We start from the raw sequence: 27,595 nt of genomic DNA, 5'->3' as shown, positions 1-27,595 counted from the left end.
AACATTATAATTTCCCAGTGTGTCATAATGAATCTCACAATGAGACACGAGTTTTCGTGACAACATAAGGAAACTCGTTAAAGAAGGGATATATCAACATGGAACCGAGGAGAGTGAGTGGCACATAAGTAGGACGACGGCGAGAGCACGGTTTGCACTGTCGTGGTCACACCATGAACGATTGCGAATACTGCCAATTAAATTCATACAACAATACTTCCAGCCAAGTCGGTGGGATCACGGTCCAGTCACCGCACTGTTGTGTCCCTCATGTATGCAAATCCACCTGTAGTTAGTGGCTGTGTGTTGAATAGTAGGGTTGTGTTAGTTGCTGCTACTTCACATCAATATGGATGCTTTGTTTGGGACGGGGTCTCGTCATAAAACGAAGCAGTCAAGTGAAGAAGGAACTTCAGCATTACATTTTGTAACTAGTGAGATATTTAGTAAGTCAATGTAGAGCCTAATTAATACCAAAATAGCACAGAAGACAAACTAATTTTCGCAAGTATAGCCTCTATTTTATAAATCTCGGGTTTTTTTTTGGTGTCAAGGAAGAGCCTATGCCTCAGTCTGTGATTTGTTTCGAAACCATTTCCATCGAATGTATTAAACTCTTAAAACCTGAAAGGCGTCTGTCAACTAAACATCCAGAATCCGTGTGAATGTCTCTACTTTGTTTCAAATCGAGATAATAAATTTTTCTTTGACTAAATCCACCATGAAAAAGGCTTCAAAACAGAACATACTAAGTACTGGAGTTTTTTTACGACCTATCTTTGTTAATTGCAAAGAAAAGTTTAGATTACCCCATGGGAGAAGAACATGTTATAACTGTATCAAAAGTAATAAGTAATGATTTGTTTGATGAAAAATGTACGCTAAAGATAAATAAAATTCCATTATCAAATACCGCTGTGAATAGAAGAATTGATGAAAAAGTCAGAAAATGTGAAAGAAGCTATCATTAGTGCTTTCAAACAAAGCGAATATTTTTCGCTGTAGCTTCATGAGAGTACACACCTTGCTGACCAGGCTAATTTATTATTTTTACCCCATTTAGAGTTGAATGGCAATGTTCATGAAGAACTGTTGTTTGGCCATTCTTTACAGACGAAAACAAATGGCGAAGAGATTTTGAAATTGACAAATTTATGAAAGAGAATGAAGTAGATTGGAAAAGTAGATTGGAAAAGTAGATAGGTTTAACAGTGGATGGGGCTTGTGCTATGTCTGGTATTCATAATGGCTTAGACGCTAAAGTTAGGTGTTAGGTCACTTGCTCCTTTGGCTCAGTGGGCACATTACAGCATATTTCGGGAATCTCTTAGATTTAAAAGTTTGGAGGAGTGTCCCAACAAAATCCTTGACGGTGCAGCAAAAATCGTCAATTTCGTTAAAACAAGTTTTTTTTATGTCCATCCTTCTGACTGGACGTTTGAGGGTCTTCGGCCATTCACTTACGATTTTATTTATTATATGGCTACCGGTTTCGGTGTTTTAGTATACCATCTTCAGGCCTTAACTGACGCTGAGGGGGTTAAAGCCAATCGTACACACGATTCCATCAGTGGTCAACATTTATGAACTGGTTTTCGCAGACTACGTGTAACGATGATGCTGTGTCTCCAGTTATCAACCGGAGACTGGTAGGAGACGCAATATCGTTGTTACAGGTAATCTGCGAGAACCCGTTCGTAGAAGTTGGCCACTAATGGAATCGTGATGCGACTGGAGTTAACCCCCTCAGCATCAGTTAGGGCCTGACGATAGTGTGCTGAAGCACCGAAACTGGTAGCCATATAACAAATAACATCTTAAGGACGGCAGCAGGTGCTGCATGTGATTACATTATTAAGGCAAGGCCTGAAAACTCAGGACTGTTCGGCGTTCTGTGTGATGAAATGGGCAGTGAACACACTCAGTTTCTACTTCACTGCGAATTTCGGTGGCTGCCGAGATGTAAAATATTATCCAAATTCTTAGAACACCGCGACAAACTCAGCATTTTTCTTATGGATGGAGATTGTGATGGAAAACTTGCAACTTGCTACTTAGACTGTGTGACTGAGGAAAACTGGTTGATATGGTTGGCAATTTGGCGGACATTTCCGAGCTTTCAACGTTCTTAACTTTGTAGAACAAGGTCGTTCATAAGTTTTTTGTGTAAGACAAAGTAGAACCAATGACAATGAAATTTCAACGAATGACTCAAAGAGTGTAACAAGTTTTACGAAGTCTAAATTGATAAAACAACAGCTACAGCCATAAAATATCATCCTACATTTGGCCTCCAGCCACAATTAATTTGCAGTTATATATATTCCTAAAAATTATGCAAATATTTTTAATAAGTCTAATTGTGAGCACAAATTTTGTATGCACAGTAACTTTATCTAAAACCCTTAAATTTTCGAACGCTACCATTTTTAAAACTAATAGTAATTTATTTCAGTTACTTGTCTTATACTGTGATAGTGTATTTATTACTAACTAGACTTAGAGCAGCATCTAAATCTTTTAATGTTTAGGAACTACTTCCCTAATATCGAGGGCCTAATACAATGGATCAGAAACCCCTCTGTAGAAGATAACTTTAAAAAATTGAAAATGTCATCACATGAAAAAGAATAATTGAGATATCATGTGATGAACTCTAAAAACGTTTCTGAAAAGACCACCGTTGATTCAGTTCTGGATAATTGTTCGGCAAGAGTATTCAGCAATTTCCATTTGCATTGATAGACTTGGTCGGCTTTTTGACAACCTATCAATGTGAACGAGCCTTTTCAACATAACTTTTTTTTGAAAAATAAGTACTGGAATGGACTCAACGTAGATAGTGATTCCAGACTGAAATTAAGTAGTTTTAATCCAGATACTGATTCTCACGTAGGAGACAAAGAATGTCAAGAATGCCACTGAGTTCTTTTTAACATTGGCCTCTCCATTTTGAATTTTCTTATAGTTGCGACAGTGAATACAATAACAATTTTTCTTTATAATAAAATAAATATTTTTTATCCTTCTTGTATACTACGGTTTAGTATTTACCCTTAATGAGATGTGTGCACATAATGATATGAAAACGAACTGTCCAAATGTTTCAGTACAGTTTATCACATGAGAACACTCATCAGATATGATGTCTACCGAGCAAGTAAAATATTGGGGACGAACCAAAAACTAGCATACCAAAACCAGGCGCGGCGGTATTGGGAGCCGAGACGGCGTTATCGCTGAGATCACGGGTTTTCGGTTATATCGGTTGTTTTCAACGCCAGTTTAACCACATTGGTAAAACCGTTCAAAATAACCGGTTTCTAAAATAACCGATTTTAGGTTTTTATCCCTATTATATCCTGTGGTAATGTAGAAATCGAACAAAATTGAAATATTTGACCCTGCTCAATTTAAAAATATACAGAATCTAAATATTTTGTTACATTGGCAAATAAAAGAAAACTTCCGCTGCTTTTCTCGAAAAGTGAAAAGTGGTTGACTACTACAAAAAATCACCAGTATTCTTCTATTGCTTCTATTTTTTTGAGACTCTTCTAAAAATTCATATTGTAATCGGGAATCATACCACTATTTGGGCATTACTATTTGAAACCTGAAGCAAAATAATTACTTTTCGTGTTAATTTGTGCATTTTCAAGGGCTAAAAGCAGACAAAGGAGTATTGTGTAGGCATATGATGGATATCAGCTGTTCTCTATTTTTATTGTAAACTGTGAATGATCTGTTAAGTTTTAAGGTTTCTGGTTACATTATGTTGTAAGTTTTTCGTGGCTCCTCCCGTTTCTAATCTTTTAAAGCAAATGGAGCCTGGCATTTCATTGACAGCGCACTTCGTAAAACACTTGCAGACTAGGAATGGTGCCATTCCGTAATATAGCTGTTGTCAGACGACGACAGTATAAATCAGCTTAGGGGCAAGTCTTACACACTGCACGTACAGGCATACCTTAAGCTACGACTCATGGCGACAGGAATAGTATTGTCTCAGCAATATTGTACCAGTGCTTATGCTGGTTTCTGTCGGCATTGTTGTTAAAACAGCACAGATCGCTTTTCCCATTTTCTATAATAATGCAATATTCAAACCAATAAAAATTTTACGAATTAAAACTAGTCCTTTTTAAAGAAAGGTTTCTTTCTAAAAAATTCAATGCTGCTGCTATAACTAATAGATACTTCGTTTTTTACTCGGTTATTAGTAAAAAAAAATTTTAAAAAGTTTTATAACTAAGACCAGACAAAAACCGAAAAATACCGGTTATTCAGAACCAAAATACCGGAATCAGTTTTAACCGGTCGGTTTATCGGTTTATCGGTTTATTCCACCCCTAATCCAGAGTGGGCGGCTTCCTAGTCAGCGTCTGTCCACCCAGAGGGTGTAGCTGCAAAGGAATGCTCCAGGAACTAACAATCCCTGTTTCTAATTTCCCAGTGAAAACACTGCACCAACAACACTACAAGCATCCATGACTAGTGCGAGGAATAACAACAATACCGCAGGTGGTAACCAATCCACCCGTCAACAGACGGCAGCCAAGAACTCGGATTCAGGGGAACCTGGACTCATGTGACCACAGAGAAAATCGGAGTTCTCGGGGAAACTTCCACAAAAAAACTTCTACGTTTCTTGGAACCTTCAACATAAACACACTGAACCATCCAGGGAAACTGCATAACCTATCACTACACCTCCATAAACAAAAGATAATGATACTTGCCATGCAAGAAACACACATAACACACGAGGACACAATGTATTGTGGAAACTATCGTATTTTCAACAGCAAGGCAGAAAAACAAGCCTCCAGGGGTACCCCATTTCCGGGCATGGCCTTTGTGATATACAAGAAGATAAGCAATTCAATCAGAGAAGTCACCCACATAAGCAGCAAGCTAATAGCAATGCGACTACAGTGCGCAAACAAGAAATTTACTATGATCAGCGTACATGCCCCACGAATGGGAATAACGAAAATAAAAACCAAGTCAACAGAGAAATTCTGGGCAACATTAGAAACACTGATGGCCAAGATATGCAGAGGCGACATAAATTTTTTTCTATGTGATTACAATGCACAAATCGGCAGAGAAAAAAATCACCAGAAAACAGTTGGAAAGGTTCACGCACACGTTTATAGAAACGAAAATGACATGACGCTCATCAAACTTTGCTCAGATCAAACTGAAGGTTGTGTCAACATCCCTCAGGAAATCCCCGCAGAAACAGAAAATATGGAGGTCACATCCACAACAGAAGGGAGGATTCAAAATAGACTATCTAGCGACATCGTCCCCAGTCAGAAAGATATCTAACACATTCAAGTTCGCAGAGGTGTGAATGTTGATTCAGACCACTATCTAATTAGAATCAAAATCAAATTTACACCGAAGAAAATCCATTAGGAAAGAACATACATGAAAACATCATAGAATCCAACATAAAGCAGGACTGGTAAAGACAACAAGCAAACAGTTGGGAAGAATTCCATAGAAAGATCACAAAAACGCCAAAGAACTGGTACCATGGAAAAGAACACTAAACACCCACGGTGGCACTCAGAATGTAAAAATGCACAGAAAGACTCATACAAGCATTCCAAAAATACAATAGTAAGAAATCTCCGAAAACCTATATCGTTTTAACAAGTGCAGAACAACAAAACTAATTAGACAGTCCAAGAGAGAGTACATGAAGAAGAAACTGGACTCCTTTTTTTTATTTATTGCTTTTTTTCTTTTCTCATGTCTTCACAGATGTTCTGTCATCGTATCCCTTCTCCTTATCAGTGTTTTCCACATGTTCCTTTCCTGTCAGATTCTACACAGAACCTCCTCATTCCTTACCTTATCAGTCCACCTAATTTTCAACATTCGGTTCTCTTCTGTTCCGGTCTTCACACAGTCCATGTTTCACCACCATACAATGCTGTACTCCAGACGCACACTGTCAGAAATTTCTTCCTCAAATTAAGGCCAATATTTGATATTAGAAGACCTCTCTTGGTCAGGAACGCCCTTTTTGCCATTGCTAGTCTGCTTTTGATGTCCTCCTTGCTCCTTCCGCCATTGGTTATTTTACGCCTATATAACAGAATTCCTTAACGTCATCTACTTCGTGACCATCAATCCTGATGTTAAGTTTCTCGCTGTTCTCATTTCTACTACTTCTCATTATCTTCGTCTTTGGCGCTGAGCACTATGGGACTCAACTGCTGTGGTCATCAGTCCCCTAGAACTTAGAACTACTTAAACCTAACTAACCTAAGGACATCACACACATCCATGCCCGAGGCAGGATTCGAACCTGCGACCGTAGCGGTCGTGCGGTTCCAGACTGTAGCGCCTTTAACCGCTCGGCCACTCCGGCCGGCTATCTTCGTCTTTCTTCGATTTACTGTCAAACCACACTCTGTACTCATTAGACTGTTCATTCCATTCAGCAGATCATGTAATTCTTCTTAACTTTCACTCAAGATAGCGACGTCGTCAGCGAATCATATCATTGTTATCCTTTAACCTTGAATTTTAATTACACTCCTGACCCTTTCTTTTATTTCCATCATTGCTTCCTCGATGTACAGATTGAACAGTAGGGACGAAAGGCTACATCCTTGTCTTACATCCTTTTTAATACGAGCATTTCGTTCTTGGGCGTTCAGTCTTATTATCCCCTCTTGGCTGTTGTACATTAGAGATGGGGGATCCGCTCTTGAACTAATTCATAGAGTTCAATCTTTCAAAGGAGTGAACAATCAGTGATTCAGAAAAAAAGAACGGTAGCTCCAAACGTTTCCCACGGCAGAGAGAGAGTGAGAGAGAGAGAGAGAGAGAGAGAGAGAGAGAGAGAGACGGAGCATATCAGCAGCACCTCTGCTGGTCACAGCACAGTGCACGCCACACAACACAGCCAGCGCCGGCCTCTGCCCTGCTTCTACCTTGGCTGCCTGCATTGTGCAGTGCCCCATTGGATTTTGTGTTTCACATATGCCGTGGCGTCTCTGTGCGTCGTCTGCCGCGCAGTGTCTGGCGCAGCTAACTTCGCATCGCACTCTGTCGGCGATCGTTTCAGTCGCACGTCCTGCCCTCTGGGCAGTTGATGCGAGCAACAGGACAGAGAGCCACCTAGCGGATAACATAGGAACTACTTGCAAAAACCCGCTCGCAAGGGAACGAACTATTTGTCTCGGAGCGGGTGAGTTCACCGCTACCCCCTCCCTCGGAACTCGCCCGCTCAATGCTCGCCCCACCGTCTCGACTCTAGCCAGAGCGTCGAGCAAAGCGACTCACGTGTCACTGAGGTCTCTGCGGTCTCAGCTCACGCAGTAATACAGCTCGCGGCTCGACCTGCTCGACTCAGCGCCTCTGCATCGGAGTTCGTCCCCACTGGATATTGTTCTTCGTAGTAATGCCGCTATGTATATTACATTATTATGTTATGTATACATCAATTGTTTTTATTTTATTTTTATTTGTTTAAACTGATTAGTTTAGGTTCCTGATGACTCCTCTTACTATAGGATTTTTATTATAGACACTCGAATTTACGCTTTAATTACGAGCGAACCGATAAACGTATCGCAAAATGTGATACACCAATATTTTCCTTGTTTTATTCTGCGTAAGGCTATATGCAGCACTTTCGTTTTACAGTCAAATTTATATATTTTTTTCTTATTCTGGTACGGATTTTGCGATTTTAGGCGTCTTCGAAAGGAAACGTTCACTTTAAAAATATATGGCTTGCGATGTATTTGTATGAGGTTAATGAAATTTTAATACGTTATAGCCAAATATATTGTTAATGTAAATCTCAAGTTACAACATTTTCCGATCACCCAAAAAACCACGATAGTGCAAAATAAATCAATAATCAAAAACTTTGTCATATCGTGGAAATTTCAATAAACAATACAAAATTCTTACTCATTATCTGTGTTACTTCAAAATAGGATCAAATAAGATCATAATACAGGTATAGTACTGGAATAAACCAAGTTTAAAGGGCAATGTGCCTTCCATTTATTTTATATTGTAAATGAGTGGTGAGTCATGAAAAAGAGCTAATTCATTTCAGGGAGTGAACAGTTCTGATCCAATCTCTGAAAAGAACAGTTTTGCCCATCTCTATTGTACATACTGTTTATGACCCGTCTCTCGCTATAGCTTACACCTACTTTTTTCGGAATTTCGAACATCTTGCACCATTTTACATTGTCGAACGCATTTTCCAGGTCGACAAATCCTATGAACGGGTCTTGATTTTTCTTTAGTGTTGTTTCCATTATTAACCGCAACGTCAGAATCGCCGCTCTCGTGCCGTTACCTTTCCTAAAGCCAAATTAATCGTCGTCTAGCGCATCCTCAATTTTCTTTTACATTCTTCTGTATATTTTTCTCGTAAGCAACATGGATGCATGAGCTGTTAAGCTGATTGTCCGATAATTCTCGCACTTGTCAGCTCTTGCCGTCTTCGGAATTCTGTGGATGATGTTTTTCCGCAAGTCACATGGTATGTCGCCAGACTCATACATTCTGCACACCAACGTGAATAGTCGTTTTGTTGCCACTTTCCCCAATAACTTTAGAAAATCTAATGGACTGTTATCTATTCCTTCTGCCTACCTCCAACGCTCTTTTAAATTCAGATTCTAATACTGGATCCCCTGTTGTTGTTGTTGTGGTCTTCAGTCCTGAGACTGATTTGATGCAGCTCTCCATGCTACTTTATCCTGTGCAAGCTTCTTCATTTCCCAGTACCTACTGCAGCCTACATCCTTCTGATACTGGTTAGTGTATTCATCTCTTGGTCTCCCTCTACGATTTTTACCCTCCGCGCTGCACTCCAATACTAAATTGGTGATCCCTCGATGTCTCAGAACATGTCCTACCAACCGATCCCTTCTTCTAGTCAAGTTGTGCCACAAGCTCCTCTTCTCCCCAATTCTATTCAATACCTCCTCATTAGTTATGTGATCTACCCATCTAATCTTCAGCATTCTTCTGTAGCACCACATTTCGAAAGCTTCTATTGTCTTCTTGTCTAAACTATTTATTGTCCACTTTTCACTTCCATACATGGCTACACTCCATACAAATACTTTCAGAAACGACTTCCTGACATTCAAATCTATACTCGATGTTAACAAATTTTTCTTCTTCAGAAACGCTTACCTTGCCATTGCCAGTCTACATTTTATATCCTCTCTCTTTCGACCATCGTCAGTTATTTTGCTCCCCAAATAGCAAAACTCTGTTACTACTTTAAGTGTCTCATTTCCTATTCTAATTCCCTTATCATCACCAGACTTAATTCGACTACATTCCATTATCCTCGTTTTTCTTTTGTTGATGTTCATCTTATATCGTCCTTTCAAGACACTGTCCATTCCGTTCAACTGCTCTCCAAGTCCTTTGCTGTCTCTGACAGAATTACAATGTCATCGGCGAACCTCAAAGTTTGTATTTCTTCTCCATGGATTTTAATACCTACTCCGAACTTTTTTTTTGTTTCCTTTATTGCTTGCTCAATATACAGATTGAATAACATCGGGGATAGGCTACAACCCTGTCTCACTCCCTTCCCAACCACTGCTTCCCTTTCATACCCCTCGACTCTTATAACTGCAATCTGCTTTCTGTACAAATTGTAAATAGCCTTTCGCTCCCTGAATTTTACCCCTGCCACCTTCAGAATTTGAAAGAGAGTATTCCAATCAACATTGACAAAAGCTTTCTCCAAGTCTACAAATGCTAGAAACGTAGGTTTGCCTTTCCTTAATCTTTCTTCTAAGATAAGTAGTAGGGTCAGTATTGCCTCACGTGTTCCAAGATTTCTATGGAATCCAAACTGATCTTCCCCGAGGTCGGTTTCTACCAGTTTTTCCATTCGTCCGCAAAGAATTTGCGTTAGTATTTTGCAGCTGTGGCTTATTAAACTGATTGTTCGGTAATTTTCACATCTGTCAACACCTGCTTTCTTTGGGATTGGAATTATTATATTCTTCTTGAAGTCTGAGGGTATTTCGCCTGTCTCATACATCTTGCTCACCAGATGGTAGAGTTTTGTCAGGACTGGCTCTCCCAAGGCTGTCAGTAGCTCTGATGGAATGTTGTCTACTCCCGGGGCCTTGTTTCGACTCAGGTCTTTCAGTGCTCTGTCAAACTCTTCACGCAGTATCATATCTCCCATTTCATCTTCATCTACCTCGTCTTCCATTTCCATAATATTGTCCTCAAGTAAGTCACCCTTGTATAGACCCTCTATATACTCCTTCCATCTTTCTGCTTTCCCTTCTTTGCTTAGAATTGGGTTTCCATCGAAGCTCTTGATATTCATGCAAGTGGTTCTCTTTTCTCCAAAGGTCTCTTTAATTTTCCTGTAAGCTGTATCTATCTTACCCCTAGTGAGATAAGCCTCTACATCCTTACATTTGTCCTCTAGCCATCCTTGCTTAGCCATTTTGCACTTCCTGTCGATCTCATTTTTGAGTCATTTGTATTCCTTTTTGCCTGCTTCATTTACTGCATTTTTATATTTTCTCCTTTCATCAATTAAATTCAATATTTATTCTGTTACCCAAGGGTTTCTACTAGCCCTCGTCTTTTTACCTATTTGATCCTCTGCTGCCTTCACTATTTCATCCCTCAAAGCTACCCATTCTTCTTCTACTGTATTTCTTTCCCCCACTCCTGTCAATTGTTCCCTTATGCTCTCCCTGAAACTCTGTACAGTCTCTGGTTCTTTCAGTTTATCTAGGTCCCATCTCCTTAAATTCCTACCCTCTTGCAGTTTCTTCAGTTTTAATCTACAGTTCATAACCAATAGATTGTGGTCAGAGTCCACATCTGCCTCTGGAAATGTCTTACAATTTAAAACCTGGTTCCTAAATCTCTGTCTTACCATTATATAATCTATCTGATACCTTTTAGTATCTCCAGGGTTCTTCCATGTATACAACCTGCTTTCATGATTCTTGAACCAAGTGTTGGCTATGATTAAGTTATGCTCTGCAGAAAATTCTACCAGGCGGCTTCCTCTTTCATTTCTTAGCCCCAATCCATATTCACCTACTATGTTTCCTTCTCTCCCTTTTCCTACTGACGAATTCCAGTCACCCATGACTATTAAATTTTCGTCTCCCTTCACTACCTGAATAATTTCTTTTATCTCATCATACATTTCATCAATTTCTTCGTCATCTGCAGAGCTAGTTGGCATATAAACTTGTGCTACTCTAGTAGGCGTGAGCTTCGTGTCTATCGTGGCCACAATAATGCGTTCACTATGCTGTTTGTAGTAGCTTACTCGTACTCCTATTTTTTTTATTCATTATTAGACCTACACCTGCATTACCCCTATTTGATTTTGTATTTATAACCCTGTATTCACCTGACCAAAAGTCTTGCTCCTCCGGCCACCGAACTTCACTAATTCCCACTATATCTAACTTTAACCTATGCGTTTCCCTTTTTAAATTTTCTAACTTACTTGCCCGATTAAGGGATCCGACATTCCACGCTCCGATCCGTAGAACGCCAGTTTTCTTTCTCCTGATAACGACGTCCTCTTGAATAGTCCCTGCCCGGAGATCCGAATGGGGGACTATTTTATCTCCGGAATATTTTACCCAAGAGGACGCCATCATCATTTAATCATACAGTAAAGCTGCATGCCCTCGGGAAAAATTACGGCTGTAGTTTCCCCTTGCTTTCAGCCGTTCGCAGTACCAGAACAGCAAGGCCATTTTGGTTAGTGTTACAGGGCCAGATCAGTCAATCATCCAGACTGTTGCCCCTGCAACTACTGAAAAGGCTGCTGCCCTCTTCAGGAACCACACGTTTGTCTGGCCTCTCAACAGATGCCCCTCCGTTGTGGTTGCACCTACGGTACGGCTATCTGTATAGCTGAGGCACGCAAGCCTCCCCACCAACGGCAAAGACCATGGGGAGGACTGGATCCCCTATCTGTTCTAAATCGACTCCTGTTTCTTCTTCTATTTCATCAAAAGAATCTTCCCTCTCATAGAGGCCTTCAATGAATTCTTTCCACCTATCCGCTCTCTCCTCTGCATTTAGCAGTGGAATTCCCGTTGCACTCTTAATGTTATTACCCTTCCTTTTAATGTCTCCGAAGGTTGTTTTTACTATCCTGTATGCTGAGTTTGTCCTTCCAACAATCATTTCCTTTTCGATGTTTTCACATTTTTCCTGCAGCCATTTCGTCTTAGCTTCCCTGCACTACCTATTTATTTCATTCCTCAGCGACCTGTATTTCTCTACTCCTGAGTTTCCCGGAACATTTTTGTACTCCCTCCTTTCATCAATCAAGTGAAGAAGTATTTCTTCTGTTACCCATGTTCCTACGCAGTTACCTTCTTTGTACCTATGTTTTCCTTCCCAACTTCTGTGATGGCCCCTTGTAGAGATGTCTATTCATCTTCAACTGTACTGCCTACTGAGCTTTTCCTTATTGCTTTATCTATAGCCTTAGAGAACTTCAATCGTATCTTGTCATTCCTTAGTACTTCTGTATCACACTTCGTTGCGTATTGATTGTGTCTTAAACTTCAGCCTACTCTTCATCATTACTATATTGTGATCTGAGTCTATATCTGCTCCTGCGTACGCCTTACAATCCAGTATCTGATTTCGGAATCTCTGTCTGACCATGATGTAATCGAACTGAAATCTTCCCGTATCTCCCGGCCTTTTCCAAGTATACCTCCTCCTCTTGTGATTTTTGAACAAAGTATTCGCTATTACTAGCTGAAACTTGTTGAAGACCTCCATTAGTCTTTCTCCTCTCTCATTCATTGTGCCAAGCCCATATTCTCCTGTAACGTTTTCTTCTACTCCTTCCCCTACAACTGCATTCCAGTCCTCCAGGACTATTAGGTTTTCACCCCCCTTTACACACTGTATTACCCTTTCAATATCCCCATACACTTTCTCTCTCTCTTCATCTTCACCTTGTGACGTCGGCATGTATACCTGAACTATCGTTTTCGGTGTTGGTTTTCTGTCGTTTCTGATAAGAACAACCCTGTCACTGAACTGTTCACAATAACACACTCTCTGCCCTACCTTCCCTGGCGCAGTGGTTAGCACACTGGACTCGCATTCGGGAGGATGACGGTTCAATCCCACGTCCGACCATCCTGATTTAGGTTTTCCGTGATTTCCCTAAATCACTCCAGGCAAATGCCGGGATGGTTCCTCTGAAAGGGCACGGCCGACTTCCTTCCCTAATCCGATGAGACCGATGACCTCACTGTCTGGTCTCCTTCCCCAAAAACAACCCAACGACAACCCTACCTTCCTATTCATAATGAATCCTACTCCCGTTATACCATATTCTGCTGCTGTTGATATTACCGTATACTCATCTGACCATAAATCCTTGTCTTCTTTCCACTTCACTTCACTGACCCCTACTATATCTAGATTGAGCCTTTGCATTTTCCTTTTCAGATTTTCTAGTTTCCCTAACACGTTCGAGCTACTGACATTCCACGCCCCGACTCGTAGAACGTTATCCTTTCGTTGATTATTCAGTCTTTTTCTCATGGTAACCTCTTTCTCGGTAGTCCCCTCCCGGAGATCCGAATGGGAGGACTGTTCCCGAATCTTTTGCCAATAGAGAGATCATCATGACACTTCTTCAGTTACAGTCCACATGTCCCGTGTATACACGTTACATACACGTTGCGTGACTTTAATACAGTGGTTTCCATTGCCTTCTGCATCCTCGTGTCGTTGATCATTGCTGATTCTTCCGCCTTTAGGGGCAGTTTCGCTCCCTCAGGACAAGAGAATGCCCTGAATCTCTGTCCGCTCCTCCGCCCTCTTTGACAAGGCTGTTGGCAGAATGAGGGTGACTTCATATGCCGGAAATCTTCGGCCGCCAATGCTGATTATTAATGAAAATTTGAACAGCGGCGGGATCCGAACCCAGGACCGAAGACGTTTTGATTATGAATCAAAGACGCTACCCTTTTTTTCCGTTGCGTTTGATCTGGGCGGACGTCACGAGATATCTGTCCAAGTTGATTCCTTTACTCAGTTTTTTTATTACAGAGGGCGAGCAGCCCTCTGATCGAACACGCTGAGCTACCGTGCCGGCTACCCCTGGACCACGGGTGCAAGTAACTGCACGCTATAGAGAAAAATGTCCGCAACCATAACTCAAGGGAATTCTACGGGACTTTCGCAAGGGAGGTACATACATCAAAACTAATGCTTCAGAAAACAGTATGATAAACTCACATTAACTAATCAAGAGAACAGTCTGGAACTGGAACGTTATTTCTCTGTTGCAGAACGTGAAACAAGATTCCCAACACAGGGCTCCACTTCCACTCACCCAGAATCTTTCGCATAAACACGTGAAGAGATCCACAAACATACATTTAAATCAAAAAACAAGATATCCGGTGATGACAGCATCGTCGCAGAACTACTAAAGAACCTCGGACCAAAGTCTTTACTGGAACTTACGCAAGTAATAACAACCATCAGAAAAACAGAAAAAATTCCTGACGAGTAGAAATGTTCAAATATCCACCACCTGCACAAGAAAGGAGATAGGGCGTATGTGAACTGCTACAGAGAAATGTCCTTGCAACGTTTTCTCAGCGTGCTTAATCCAGAGAAAACAAGAATTTTAGAAGACAAAATTGGTGGATTCCAGGCAGGTTTCCACCCCAATCGTTCATGCACAGAAAAAAATCTTCAATCTGAAAACAGTTCTAAAATACAACGCTATCATGAATACTCCAATCACTTGCAGTTTCCTAAATTTCAAGGAGGCATACGATTCTGCTGACCGACAATCCTTCTTCAACATCTCAGAAGAATAAAGAATCAACCCGAAAACACTACGACCAATCAAGCAGACATTGCCTGGCTCAACATCGAAAGCGATATTCATGAGTGAAATCTCTTCTCTTTCATGATCAAAACAGGTGTACGCCAAGGCGACGGATTATCCCCAGTATTGTTTAACCTAATCCTCGGCCAGATAATGAGGGGATGGGAAAAATAATTGAAAATCCAAGGACACTGGGAACCATCTAGGACGATCCCGGAACAAGATAGGAATCTCAAACCTAGCTTTCATACACGACCAGGCCATACCCTCGGACAACGAAGCAACAGCAGCCAAACAAATAGAAATATTAAAACAATGTGCAGAAAAAGTTGGCCATCAGATCTCTTTCCAAAACTCTGAATTCGTCTATTCAAAATTAAACACACAGAACCTAGACACATAATACGGCAAGATAAACAGCCTTACATATTGCAGATACGTGAGTAAAATTTTCGAATCTACAAGAGGAGAAAGGATTTCACAGAAGACTTGACTACAAAAAATGAATAGAGTTTACGGCAGAACACAAGACGTATAAGAAATGCTCACCCATTCAGACAAAGATCAGACGCTACAACACCGTAATCAAGCCTGAAATCCTATATGCAAGTGAGACGCCAACACTTCATACGGAAACCGATGTGGAAGGCATACTGAAGGAAGAACGCAAAATCGAAAGAAAAATTATCATTCTAAATTGGATCTATCTGATTGGCTGCTGATGATGTCATCATGTCTATATAAGCGAGAAACCGTAGCAGTCCCGGCAGTCAGTGAACTCGTGACGACGATGGCGGAGATGGCCACCGAAAGCTCCAGGATTTTATTCGAATTGACGCGGATTGAAAACCGAGCACTTTTTATTCAGAATTCTGACATACACACAAGTGGTTAAGTCAAGAATACCATGGATCACACAAGTCAAGCTTGACCTGGAAAAAGCACAAATTGATTCAACAGTGTGCTCCCTGCCGCCGTTGGATAAGCAGCTGCAGCAGCAAGTCGTATACTCCTAGCTCACTCATTTGTTACATAGTTTAATTCTTAATTTCTTTGCGTGTTTTTGGTACTTGCATTGTTTAATTCATAAATTTCGGGCGTATTATAGTATTTGAGAGTTGTAGCATCGCGTTTTAGTACCTGATTAGTGTAAATTCGCGTAGTCGTCTGTCTTCTGTTTTTGTTTTGAACGGCCAGTGTCGGTTGGTCACAGTCAGTGTGCTCCCTGCCGCCTTTGGATAAGCAGCTGCAGCAGCAAGTAGTATACTTCTAGCTCACGCATTTGTTACATAGTTTAATTCTTAATTTCTTTGCGTGTTTTTGGTACTTGCATTGTTTAATTCATAAATTTCGAGCGTATTATAGTATTTGATAGTTGTAGCATCGCGTTTTAGTGCCTGAATAGTGTAAAATCGCGTAGTCTCCTTCCGCCGCCGAGCAGTGTGTCAGCAGTGCGCAAGTAGCACCATTACTGCATTTACTAGGCAATCTTGTATTTTAATAACCGTTTAAATTTTGTTTCGATTTGTTTGCGCTCTCTGTAGATTAGTTCAGACGTTCTTTGCACAACATTTTTTAGCATGGATAGGGACTGCAACTGCTGTGTTCGGATGCAGGCTGAGTTGGCATCCCTTCGCTCCCAGCTTCAGGCAGTGTTGGCTTCGGTCACACAGCTTGAGGCTGTTGCCAATGGGGGTCCGGATGGGGGTTTGTCGGGGACGGCCAGCTCGTCCCACGCATCCCCCGATCGAACTACGACTGTGGTTGCCCGAGATACTGCTCGCATTGAGGCTGATCCGTCACCTGTGGTAGAGTGGGAGGTCGTCTCAAGGTGTGGCATGGGGCGAAAGACATTCCAGAGGGCTGAACGGAAGGCCTCTCCAGTTTGTCTGACGAACCAGTTTCGGGCTCTGTCTCAGGCTGATACTGGTCTTCGGCCTGACATGGCTGCTTGTCCTGTTCCAGAGGCTGCCCCTCAGTCTGCAAGATCCGGGCGTCGCAGAGGGTGGGCTTACTGGTAGTTGGGAGCTCCAACGTCAGGCGCGTAATGGGGCCCCTTAGGGATATGGCAGCAAGAGAGGGGAAGAAAACCAATGTGCACTCCGTGTGCATACCGGGGGGAGTCATTCCAGATGTGGAAAGGGTCCTTCCGGATGCCATGAAGGGTACAGGGTGCACCCATCTGCAGGTGGTCGCTCATGTCGGCACCAATGATGTGTGTCGCTATGGATCGGAGGAAATCCTCTCTGGCTTCCGGCGGCTATCTGATTTGGTGAAGACTGCCAGTCTCGCTAGCGAGATGAAAGCAGAGCTCACCATCTGCAACATCGTCGACAGGACTGACTGCGGACCTTTGGTACAGAGCCGAGTGGAGGGTCTGAATCAGAGGCTGAGACGGTTCTGCGACCGTGTGGGCTGCAGATTCCTCGACTTGCGCCATAGGGTGGTGGGGTTTCGGGTTCCGCTGGATAGGTCAGGAGTCCACTACACGCAACAAGCGGCTACACGGGTAGCAGGGGTTGTGTGGCGTGGGCTGGTCGGTTTTTTAGGTTAGATGGCCTTGGGCAAGTACAGAAAGGGCAACAGCCTCGACGGGTGCGGGGCAAAGTCAGGACCTGCGGGGTCCAAGCAGCAGTCGTTATTGTAATTGTAAACTGTCGAAGCTGCGTTGGTAAAGTACTGGAACTTCAAGCGCTGATAGAAAGCACCGAAGCTGAAATCGTTACAGGTACAGAAAGCTGGCTGAAGCCAGAGATAAATTCTGCCGAAATTTTTACAAAGGTACAGATGGTGTTTAGAAAGGATAGATTGCATGCAACCGGTGGTGGAGCGTTCGTCGCTGTTAGTAGTAGTTTATCCTGTAGTGAAGTAGAAGTGGATAGTTCCTGTGAATTATTATGGGTGGAGGTTACACTCAACAACCGAGCTAGGTTAATAGTTGGCTCCTTTTACCGACCTCCCGACTCAGCATCATTAGTGGCAGAACAACTGAGAGAAAATTTGGAATACGTTTCACATAAATTTTCTCAGCATGTTATAGTCTTAGGTGGAGATTTCAATTTACCAGATATAGACTGAGACACTCAGATGTTTAGGACGGGTGGTAGGGACAGAGCATCGAGTGACATTATACTGAGTGCACTATCCGAAAATTACCTCGAGCAATTAAACAAAGAACCGACTCGTGGAGATAACATCTTGGACCTACTGATAACGAACAGACCCGAACTTTTCGACTCTATATGTGCAGAACAGGGAATCAGTGATCATAAGGCCGTTGCAGCATCTCTGAATATGGAAGTTAATAGGAATATAAAAAAAGGGAGGAAGGTTTATCTGTTTAGCAAGAGTAATAGAAGGCAGATTTCAGACTACCTAACAGATCAAAACGAAAATTTCTGTTCCGACACTGACAATGTTGAGTGTTTATGGAAAAAGTTCAAGGCAATCGTAAAATGCGTTTTAGACAGGTACGTGCCGAGTAAAACTGTGAGGGACGGGAAAAACCCACCGTGGTACAACAACAAAGTTAGGAAACTACTGCGAAAGCAAAGAGAGCTTCACTCCAAGTTTAAACGCAACCAAAACCTCTCAGACAAACAGAAGCTAAACGATGTCAAAGTTAGCGTAAGGAGGGCTACGCGTGAAGCGTTCAGTGAATTCGAAAGTAAAATTCTATGTACTGACTTGACAGAAAATCCTAGGAAGTTCTGGTCTTACGTTAAATCAGTAAGTGGCTTGAAAAAGCATATCCAGACACTCTGGGATGATGAAGGCATGGAAACAGAGGATGACACGCGTAAAGCTGAAATACTAAACTCCTTTTTCCAAAGCTGTTTCACAGAGGAAGACCGCACTGCAGTTCCTTCTCTAAATCCTCGCACAAACGAAAAAATGGCTGACATCGAAATAAGTGTCCAAGGAATAGAAAAGCAACTGGAATCACTCAACAGAGGAAAGTCCACTGGACCTGACGAGATACCAATTCGATTCTACACAGAGTACGCGAAAGAACTTGCCCCCCTTCTAACAGCCGTGTACCGCAAGTCTCTAGAGGAACGGAAGGTTCCAAATGATTGGAAAAGAGCACGGGTAGTCCCAGTCTTCAAGAAGGGTCGTCGAGCAGATGCGCAAAACTATAGACCTATATCTCTGACGTCGATCTGTTGTAGAATTTTAGAACATGTTTTTTGCTCGAGTATCATGTCGTTTTTGGAAACCCGAATCTACTATGTAGGAATCAACATGGATTCCGGAAACAGCGATCGTGTGAGACCCAACTCGCTTTATTTGTTCATGAGACCCAGAAAATATTAGATACAGGCTCCCAGGTAGATGCTATTTTTCTTGACTTCCGGAAGGCGTTCGATACAGTTCCGTACTGTCGCCTGATAAACAAAGTAATAGCCTACGGAATATCAGACAAGCTGTGTGGCTGGATTGAAGAGTTTTTAGCAAACAGAACACAGCATGTTGTTATCAATGGAGAGACGTCTACAGACGTTAAAGTAAACTCTGGCGTGCCACAGGGGAGTGTTATGGGACCATTGCTTTTCACAATATATATGAATGACCTAGTAGATAGTGTCGGAAGTTCGATGCGGCTTTTCGCGGATGATGCTGTAGTATACAGAGAAGTTGCAGCATTAGAAAATTGTAGCGAAATGCAGGAAGATCTGCAGCGGATAGGCACTTGGTGCAGGGAGTGGCAACTGACTCTTAACATAGACAAATGTAATGTATTGCGAATACATAGAAAGAAGGATACTTTATTGTATGATTATATGATAGCGGAACAAACACTGGTAGCAGTTACTTCTGTAAAATATCTGGGAGCATGCGTGCGGAACGATTTGAAGTGGAATGATCATATAAAATTAATTGTTGGTAAGGCGGGTACCAGGTTGAGATTCATTGGGAGAGTCCTTAGAAAATGTAGTCCATCAACAAAGGAGGTGGCTTACAAAACACTCGTTCGACCTATACTTGAGTATTGCTCATCAGTGTGGGATCCGTACCAGATCGGGTTGACGGAGGAGATAGAGAAGATCCGAAGAAGAGCGGCGCGTTTCGTCACAGGGTTATTTGGTAACCGTGATAGCGTTACGGAGATGTTTAACAAACTCAAGTGGCAGACTCTGCAAGAGAGGCGCTCTGCATCGCGGTGTAGTTTGCTCGCCAGGTTTCGAGAGGGTGCGTTTCTGCATGAGGTATCGAATATATTGCTTCCCCCTATTTATATCTCCCGAGGAGATCACGAATGTAAAATTAGAGATATTAGAGCGCGCACGGAGGCTTTCAGACAGTCGTTCTTCCCGCGAACCATACGCGACTGGAACAGGAAAGGGAAGTAATGACAGTGGCACGTAAAGTGCCCTCCGCCACACACCATTGGGTGGCTTGCGGAGTATAAATGTAGATGTAGATGTAGAACAGAAGTTCAAGACGGAAACATATACAGAAACAATACATGTAAGAGGAATGTTAAGTCAGAGAATTAAGTCTCAAAGGAACCAGGGAGAAAGTGGACTGAAGATAAAAATGAACTCCATGGAGAAAAAATGAGAGAAGCGTGAAGATCAGAAAGAATGCTCGAATGAGACAGAATGCTTTGCGTGATCCTCCATGGTTTCGACGCAGATAATAATAATAATAATAAATTGGAAAAAGAAAACACTACATGGCAAGCACCCGTATCATCTAACACAGCCACACATCGATCAAGACGCATCCAACACATGGCTAAGAAAAGGCAATATATACAGTGAGACGGAAGGATTCATGATTGCAATACAGGATCAAATAATAAACACCAGATATTACAGCAAGCATATTATTAAAGATCCCAATACCACAACGGATAAATGCAGACTTTGCAAACAACAAATAGAAACAGTAGATCACATCACAAGCGGATGTGCAATACTAGCAAATACAGAATACCCCAGAAGACATGACAATGTAGCAAAAATAATACATAAACTTATAAAACAACACGTTCCCACATACAAGTATGCACCACAAAATGTACTGGAGAATGATGAGTACAAATTATACTGGAACAGAACCATTATAACAGATAAAACAACACCACATAACAAACTTGACATAATACTCATCAATAAAAAGAAGAAATTAACACAACTAATCGAAATATCCGTACCCAATACAACAAATATACAAAAGAAAACAGGAGAAAAAATTGAAAAATACATCCAACTGGCTGAGAAAGTCAAGGACATGTGTCATCAGGATAAAGTTGACATTATACCAATTATACTATCAATTACAGGAGTCATACCACACAGTATCCACCAGTACATCAATTGCAATACAGCTACATCCAAACTTATATATACAACTACAGAAATCCGTAATTATTGATACATGTTCAATTACCCGAAAGTTCCTAAATGCATTATAACATATACCGTACAGTTAAAAGGAAGTCACGCTTGATCAAGGTCCGCGTCACTTTCCATTTTTGACCAGACATAACGTCTGAGGAAAGAAAGAAATAATAATAATAATGATGATGATGATATAGTGGCCTATTTGTGAGTGTTTAAATTTTTTATTTGTATTTTTTAGTTACTGGGCACCTAACTTGTTTCTCAAAATAGATGGCCCGTACAGTTAAAATGTTGGGTACCGCTGAACTAGTGCATAAACTATAAACTATTACTTCCTTTTAATAAATTAAAAATTGACCATGTAACATTTTCCCCCTTTTAGCATTCTGAGGTTAGTGGGCAGTGTTGTTCTGAGGTTAACACCAGTCCCTACAAGTTTTTGCGATTAGTAAATTGGATATGTGTGTCTTGTACTGCCAGTGGAATGTGAATGTGTCGCAGTCATAGTTGTGAAGGAATGAATGCTAGAGCCTTTGGATTTCTCCGAACATTTAAAGAGCTCGAGGTGGAATGGGGATAGGTTCCTATACATTGGACGAGGACGGCATGTGCAGATTAAGTCCAGTATTTTTCACACAACCACTGGTCTCCTCCGAGGGTCCTTCTTTCACCACTCTCATCTTTTACATAAAGATGAAACCCCAAAACCACCCCTTCAAAATACGTATTCCACTATAAAAACGACACTACCTTTATCGCAATAAATCCCACCCTCCAATTCTACCAGTGTTGCCTTCATAACTAGCTGACTAACTGCATAGCTTAATGTAATCAACAGCACCTCTCCATCGACCGCGCTAAACTCCAGGAAATACACTCCTGGAAATTGAAATAAGAACACCGTGAATTCATTGTCCCAGGAAGGGGAAACTTTATTGACACATTCCTGGGGTCAGATACATCACATGATCACACTGACAGAACCACAGGCACATAGACACAGGCAACAGAGCATGCACAATGTCGGCACTAGTACAGTGTATATCCACCTTTCGCAGCAATGCAGGCTGCTATTCTCCCATGGAGACGATCGTAGAGATGCTGGATGTAGTCCTGTGGAACGGCTTGCCATACCATTTCCACCTGGCGCCTCAGTTGGACCAGCGTTCGTGCTGGACGTGCAGACCGCGTGAGACGACGCTTCATCCAGTCCCAAACATGCTCAATGGGGGACAGATCCGGAGATCTTGCTGGCCAGGGTAGTTGACTTACACCTTCTAGAGCACGTGGGGTGGCACGGGATACATGCGGACGTGCATTGTCCTGTTGGAACAGCAAGTTCCCTTGCCGGTCTAGGAATGGTAGAACGATGGGTTCGATGACGGTTTGGATGTACCGTGCACTATTCAGTGTCCCCTCGACGATCACCAGTGGTGTACGGCCAGTGTAGGAGATCGCTCCCCACACCATGATGCCGGGTGTTGGCCCTGTGTGCCTCGGTCGTATGCAGTCCTGATTGTGGCGCTCACCTGCACGGCGCCAAACACGCATACGACCATCATTGGCACCAAGGCAGAAGCGACTCTCATCGCTGAAGACGGCACGTCTCCATTCGTCCCTCCATTCACGCCTGTCGAGACACCACTGGAAGCGGGCTGCACGATGTTGGGGCGTGAGCGGAAGACGGCCTAACGGTGTGCGGGACCGTAGCCCAGCTTCATGGAGACGGTTGCGAATGGTCCTCGCCGATACCCCAGGAGCAACAGTGTCCCTAATTTGCTGGGAAGTGGCGGTGCGGTCCCCTACGGCACTGCGTAGGATCCTACGGTCTTGGCGTGCATCCGTGCGTCGCTGCGGTCCGGTCCCAGGTCGACGGGCACGTGCACCTTCCGCCGACCACTGGCGACAACATCGATGTACTGTGGAGACCTCACGCCCCACGTGTTGAGCAATTCGGCGGTACGTCCACCCGGCCTCCCGCATGCCCACTATACGCCCTCGCTCAAAGTCCGTCAACTGCACATACGGTTCACGTCCACGCTGTCGCGGCATGCTACCAGTGTTAAAGACTGCGATGGAGCTCCGTATGCCACGGCAAACTGGCTGACACTGACGGCGGCGGTGCACAAATGCTGCGCAGCTAGCGCCATTCGACGGCCAACACCGCGGCTCCTGGTGTGTCCGCTGTGCCGTGCGTGTGATCATTGCTTGTACAGCCCTCTCGCAGTGTCCGGAGCAAGTATGGTGGGTCTGACACACCGGTGTCAATGTGTTCTTTTTTCCATTTCCAGGAGTGTAGTTGCGTGGAACACTACCCGGATTTTTCCCCTGACCTCTTTTATATCTCTTCTCGGATAGAAAAGAGATTGGCTTTACTAGTAGACTAAATTCTTGTCTGCTTTTAGTTGTAATACATTGTGCAAGTCAATATCAACTGCTGTAAAAAGATATCGTTACAGAGCCAAAAAATGAAACAAAGGAACTATTTGTCAAAATCGTGGATTAGGTCACTGTTGCTATTGCAGCTGGACAAGTATTCTGTCGCAGTTTCGCCAGTAGACGCATATTCCAAATATATTTCACAAATATAAATGTTTACGTTATATGTAATATATGTTAGATGTTTCACGCATCTTTGCACACTTATATCATCTGTCTCTGTAGCGAATTTCACCACGCCGTTCATTTAAATCCTGAGTAAACTTTTAATTCTGCCTCGGTAAGGAGTCAGCCATACGTCGTGGGCAGTGGTTCAACTTTTTACGTGTAAAAATGCCACAAATATTTTAATTTTGTTTATCCCACTGAACAACACAAATAAGAGACGGACTGCGCTTCATACTTTGAAAGCATTCCAAATCACCTAAATAAATGAAATAAATACCAACAGGTCGTTTTCAAACATTTTTGTATTCCCCTTTCGCATCCCCAACTGGCCCATAGTGTTAGTGGAAGTATCTTATTTCCACAGTATTTTTATACAAATAATGAGTCATGCATACACCGAAATTGGTTGAAATTGCTCCAGACGATTGTACGTCACCCCATACTCACCAATACCCCCACTACGAGGAGAGTTAGGTGATTCTTGCCGCAACAGTGATTCTTTCCATGTATTGTATTGTAATGTATCGTATATTAACTGGGGGCCTAGAAACGACGGAGAGGCTCCGTCTCCGCCGCAGCCGCAGTGGTCCACAACCCCACGACGACTACCGCAGTCCACTTCACCCCTCCGCCGCCCCACACCGAACCACTCTTACAGTGTTATTGTGCGTTTCGGACCCCGGTGGATCACCCCAGGGAACGACTCACACCAGACGTGTGTAACCCCTATGTTTGCGTGGTAGAGTAATGGTGGTGTACGAGTACGTGAAGAACTTGTTTGCACAGCAATCGCCGACATAGTGTAGCTGAGGCGGAATAAGGGGAACCAGTCCGCATTCGTCCAGGCAGATGTAAAACCGCCTAAAAACCACCAACAGACTGGGCGACTCACCGGACCTCGACACAAGTCCGCCTGCCGGATTCGTGCCAGGGACCAGGCGCTCCTTCCCAGTCCGGAAAGCCGTGCGTTAGACTGCAGGGCTAACCAGGAGGGCTTCCTTCCGTGTAGTGATATATATACCAAGTATGGTTTAGGATGATAGTGGTACGCACTTACGTAAATACAAAGATATAGTTAGTTACAGATATACACTCTAAGTAAAAGCAAGAAAAAGAAAAAGAAAAAGAGATCGACGCACCGCGAGGGAATTTCTGAATGGGACGTTAATGTAATGTACATGTGCTGACAAACAAATGATTAGCTTAAGAAAAATTAAATAATAAATTGTTCATAAATCGAACAAGTGAATACCGCATTGGTCCACCTCTGACCCTTATGCAAGGAGTTATTCGACGTGCTATTGCCTGATGGAGTTACTGGGTGCCCTCCTGAGAGATATCGTGCCACATTCTATGCGATTGGCGCGTTAGATCGTCAAAATCCCGAACTAGATGGAAGGCCCTACCCATAATGCTACAAATTTTCTCAATTGAGAAGAGTTCCGGCGATCTTGCTGGACAAGGTAAGGTTTGACAAGCACGAAGACAAGCAGTATCTTGATGAAATGTAAGCCCAAGATGACTTACCATTAAGGAGATGAAACGGAACGTAGAATATTGTCGATGTACGGCCGTGCTTAAGGGTGCCGCGATGACAACCAAAGAATCCTGCTATGAAATGAAATGACTCCGCAGACCATCAGCGCTGGTTATCGGGCCGTATGGAGGGTGACAGCCAGGTTGGAACCCCGCATCTGTCAGCGGCGTCTGCAGACACGTCATCGTCGTAGATTCTCATTGACTGGAGCAGAATTGTCTTCAGTGATGCGTCCTGTTTTAAACTGAGCCACGACGACCAGCGAAGAATTGTCTGGAGAGTTCCCAGATAGCGGTGGCGTAGCAATGCTCCTTTCACCCGTCATATAGCCCGAAAACCAGTAGCGGTGGTCTGTACTGCCACTTCATTTCTTATCAGGACCGCTTTGGTTGTCATCCGAGGCTCCCTTACAGCACAGCGGTACGTCGACGATATTCTAGGTTTAATTTTGGGGCCTTTCTTGGCAATCCAAGTGTTCAAATGTGTGTGAAATCTTATGGGACTTAACTGCTAAGGTCATCAGTCCCTAAGCTTACACACTACTTAACATAAATTATGCTAAGGAGAAACACACACACCCTTGCCCGAGGGAGGACTCGAACCTCCGCTGTGACCAGCCGCACAGTCCATGACTGCAGCGCCTGAGACCGCACGGCTAATCCCGCGCGGTCTTGACAATCCATCCTGGGCATACATTTCAGCAATGTAATGCCCACCTGCAGACGGCGAGAGCTCCTACTGCTTGTCTTCGTGCTTGGCAAACGTTACCTTGGCCACAATGTCGTCGGGTCTCTCCCCAATTGACAACGTTAGGAGCGTTACGGGCACGCCCCTCCAGCCAGCTCGGAATTTTGACGATCTGACACGCCAGTTGGGAAGAACTTTGCACGATATTCCTCAGGAGGACATCCAATAATTCTGTTAATCAATGCCAAGCCGACTAACTGCCTGTATCAGGGTCAGAGATGAACTAACACGTTGTTGACTTACTCAGTTCGTGAAGTTCTTTCTCTTGAATAAATCATCCAATTTTTCTGAAATTGTACTCATTTGTTTGACTGTACATGTATATCACATCTACCGATTTCCGTTCCATTTGGGTAGTTCCTTCATCAAGTGTCTCTTTTTTTTTGTCTTAGAGTAGAATCCTTGCTAGCACTTGGATCGGTCACCGTCCAGGTCAGGCGAGTGCTTCTGGCTGGTCGGAGTGCACACAGCCCTTGTGAGGCGATTGGATGAGCTACTTGGCTAAGAGCAGCTTGCATAAGGGATAGAAGTGGAAGAACGCGTTAGTGACTTGCTCAGTTTGTGTTAGCTATTTCTCTCGAAATAATCATCGAAGTTTTCTCAGATTGTAATCATTTGTTTGTCTATACATGTACATCTACCGATTGCCGTCCCATTGCTTCGTGGTACGTCGTTTCTTTTTCTTTTTTCCTTGTTGTGCATTTACTCTACCTTGAAAAATATGGCACAAAACAAAGACGGACAGCTTGGACTGGAAGTGCGTTTACGGTGGCTTTTTCCGGCAGGTATAATCTGCGCGTGCTGGGCTGCTGGTCTGGTGGTGGGTCTGCTGCCGGTGCTGGGGTGGCACCAGGGCGCCGGGCAGGACGCGCGCTGCGTCTTCGACGAGATCATGGACCACGGCTACCTCGTCTTCGTCTACTTCGCCACCATCGTGGCGCCCGTGCTGCTGCTCGCCTTCTTCTACGCGCACATCTACCAGGTCGTCCGTAAGCAGGTACTGTCCCCAACAGCTGGCTCGGCGCCGCTCGTCTTCTCCAGCATGCACTCCTTCCAGGTCGCTCGCGTAATCCTGCGGTCGTATTCAGCAAGAAAGTTTACGCCTCACGGCTCCAGCAAGGTATCACAGTCACCTACGTTGACTCCAGTGCTGGCAAGTCAACAGCAATGTTCATGCTCTGATTGTGGTTTTCGATATTGCTAGTGTACAGTGGCAAATGTACTTCTATCTACATCTACATCTACATCTACATCCATACTCCGCAAGCCACCTGACGGTGTGTGGCGGAGGGTACCTTGAGTACCTCTATCGGTTCTCCCTTCTTTTCCAGTCTCGAATTGTTCGTGGAAAGAAGGATTGTCGGTATGCTTCTGTGTGGGCTCTAATCTCTCTGATTTTATCCTCATGGTCTCTTCGCGAGATATACGTAGGAGGGAGCAATATACTGCTTGACTCTT

At 43.1% G+C, this 27,595-nt stretch overlaps 1 protein-coding gene across 1 annotated transcript in view; it reads left to right on the top strand.

The window, feature by feature from the left end:
• Nucleotides 1-27,595, top strand: part of LOC126092449 (adenosine receptor A1) — a 438,228-nt gene that overhangs the window by 324,901 nt on the left and 85,732 nt on the right. Inside the window, exon 3 of the mRNA XM_049908088.1 lies at nt 26,923-27,134. Within this exon, the coding sequence (XP_049764045.1) occupies nt 26,923-27,134 (212 nt within the window). The remainder of the gene's footprint in view (nt 1-26,922; nt 27,135-27,595) is intronic.

Source organism: Schistocerca cancellata, chromosome 1, assembly GCF_023864275.1.
Source record: "Schistocerca cancellata isolate TAMUIC-IGC-003103 chromosome 1, iqSchCanc2.1, whole genome shotgun sequence".
Lineage (NCBI taxonomy): Eukaryota > Metazoa > Arthropoda > Insecta > Orthoptera > Acrididae > Schistocerca > Schistocerca cancellata.
This window is presented reverse-complemented; position numbering and strand designations above follow the sequence as displayed.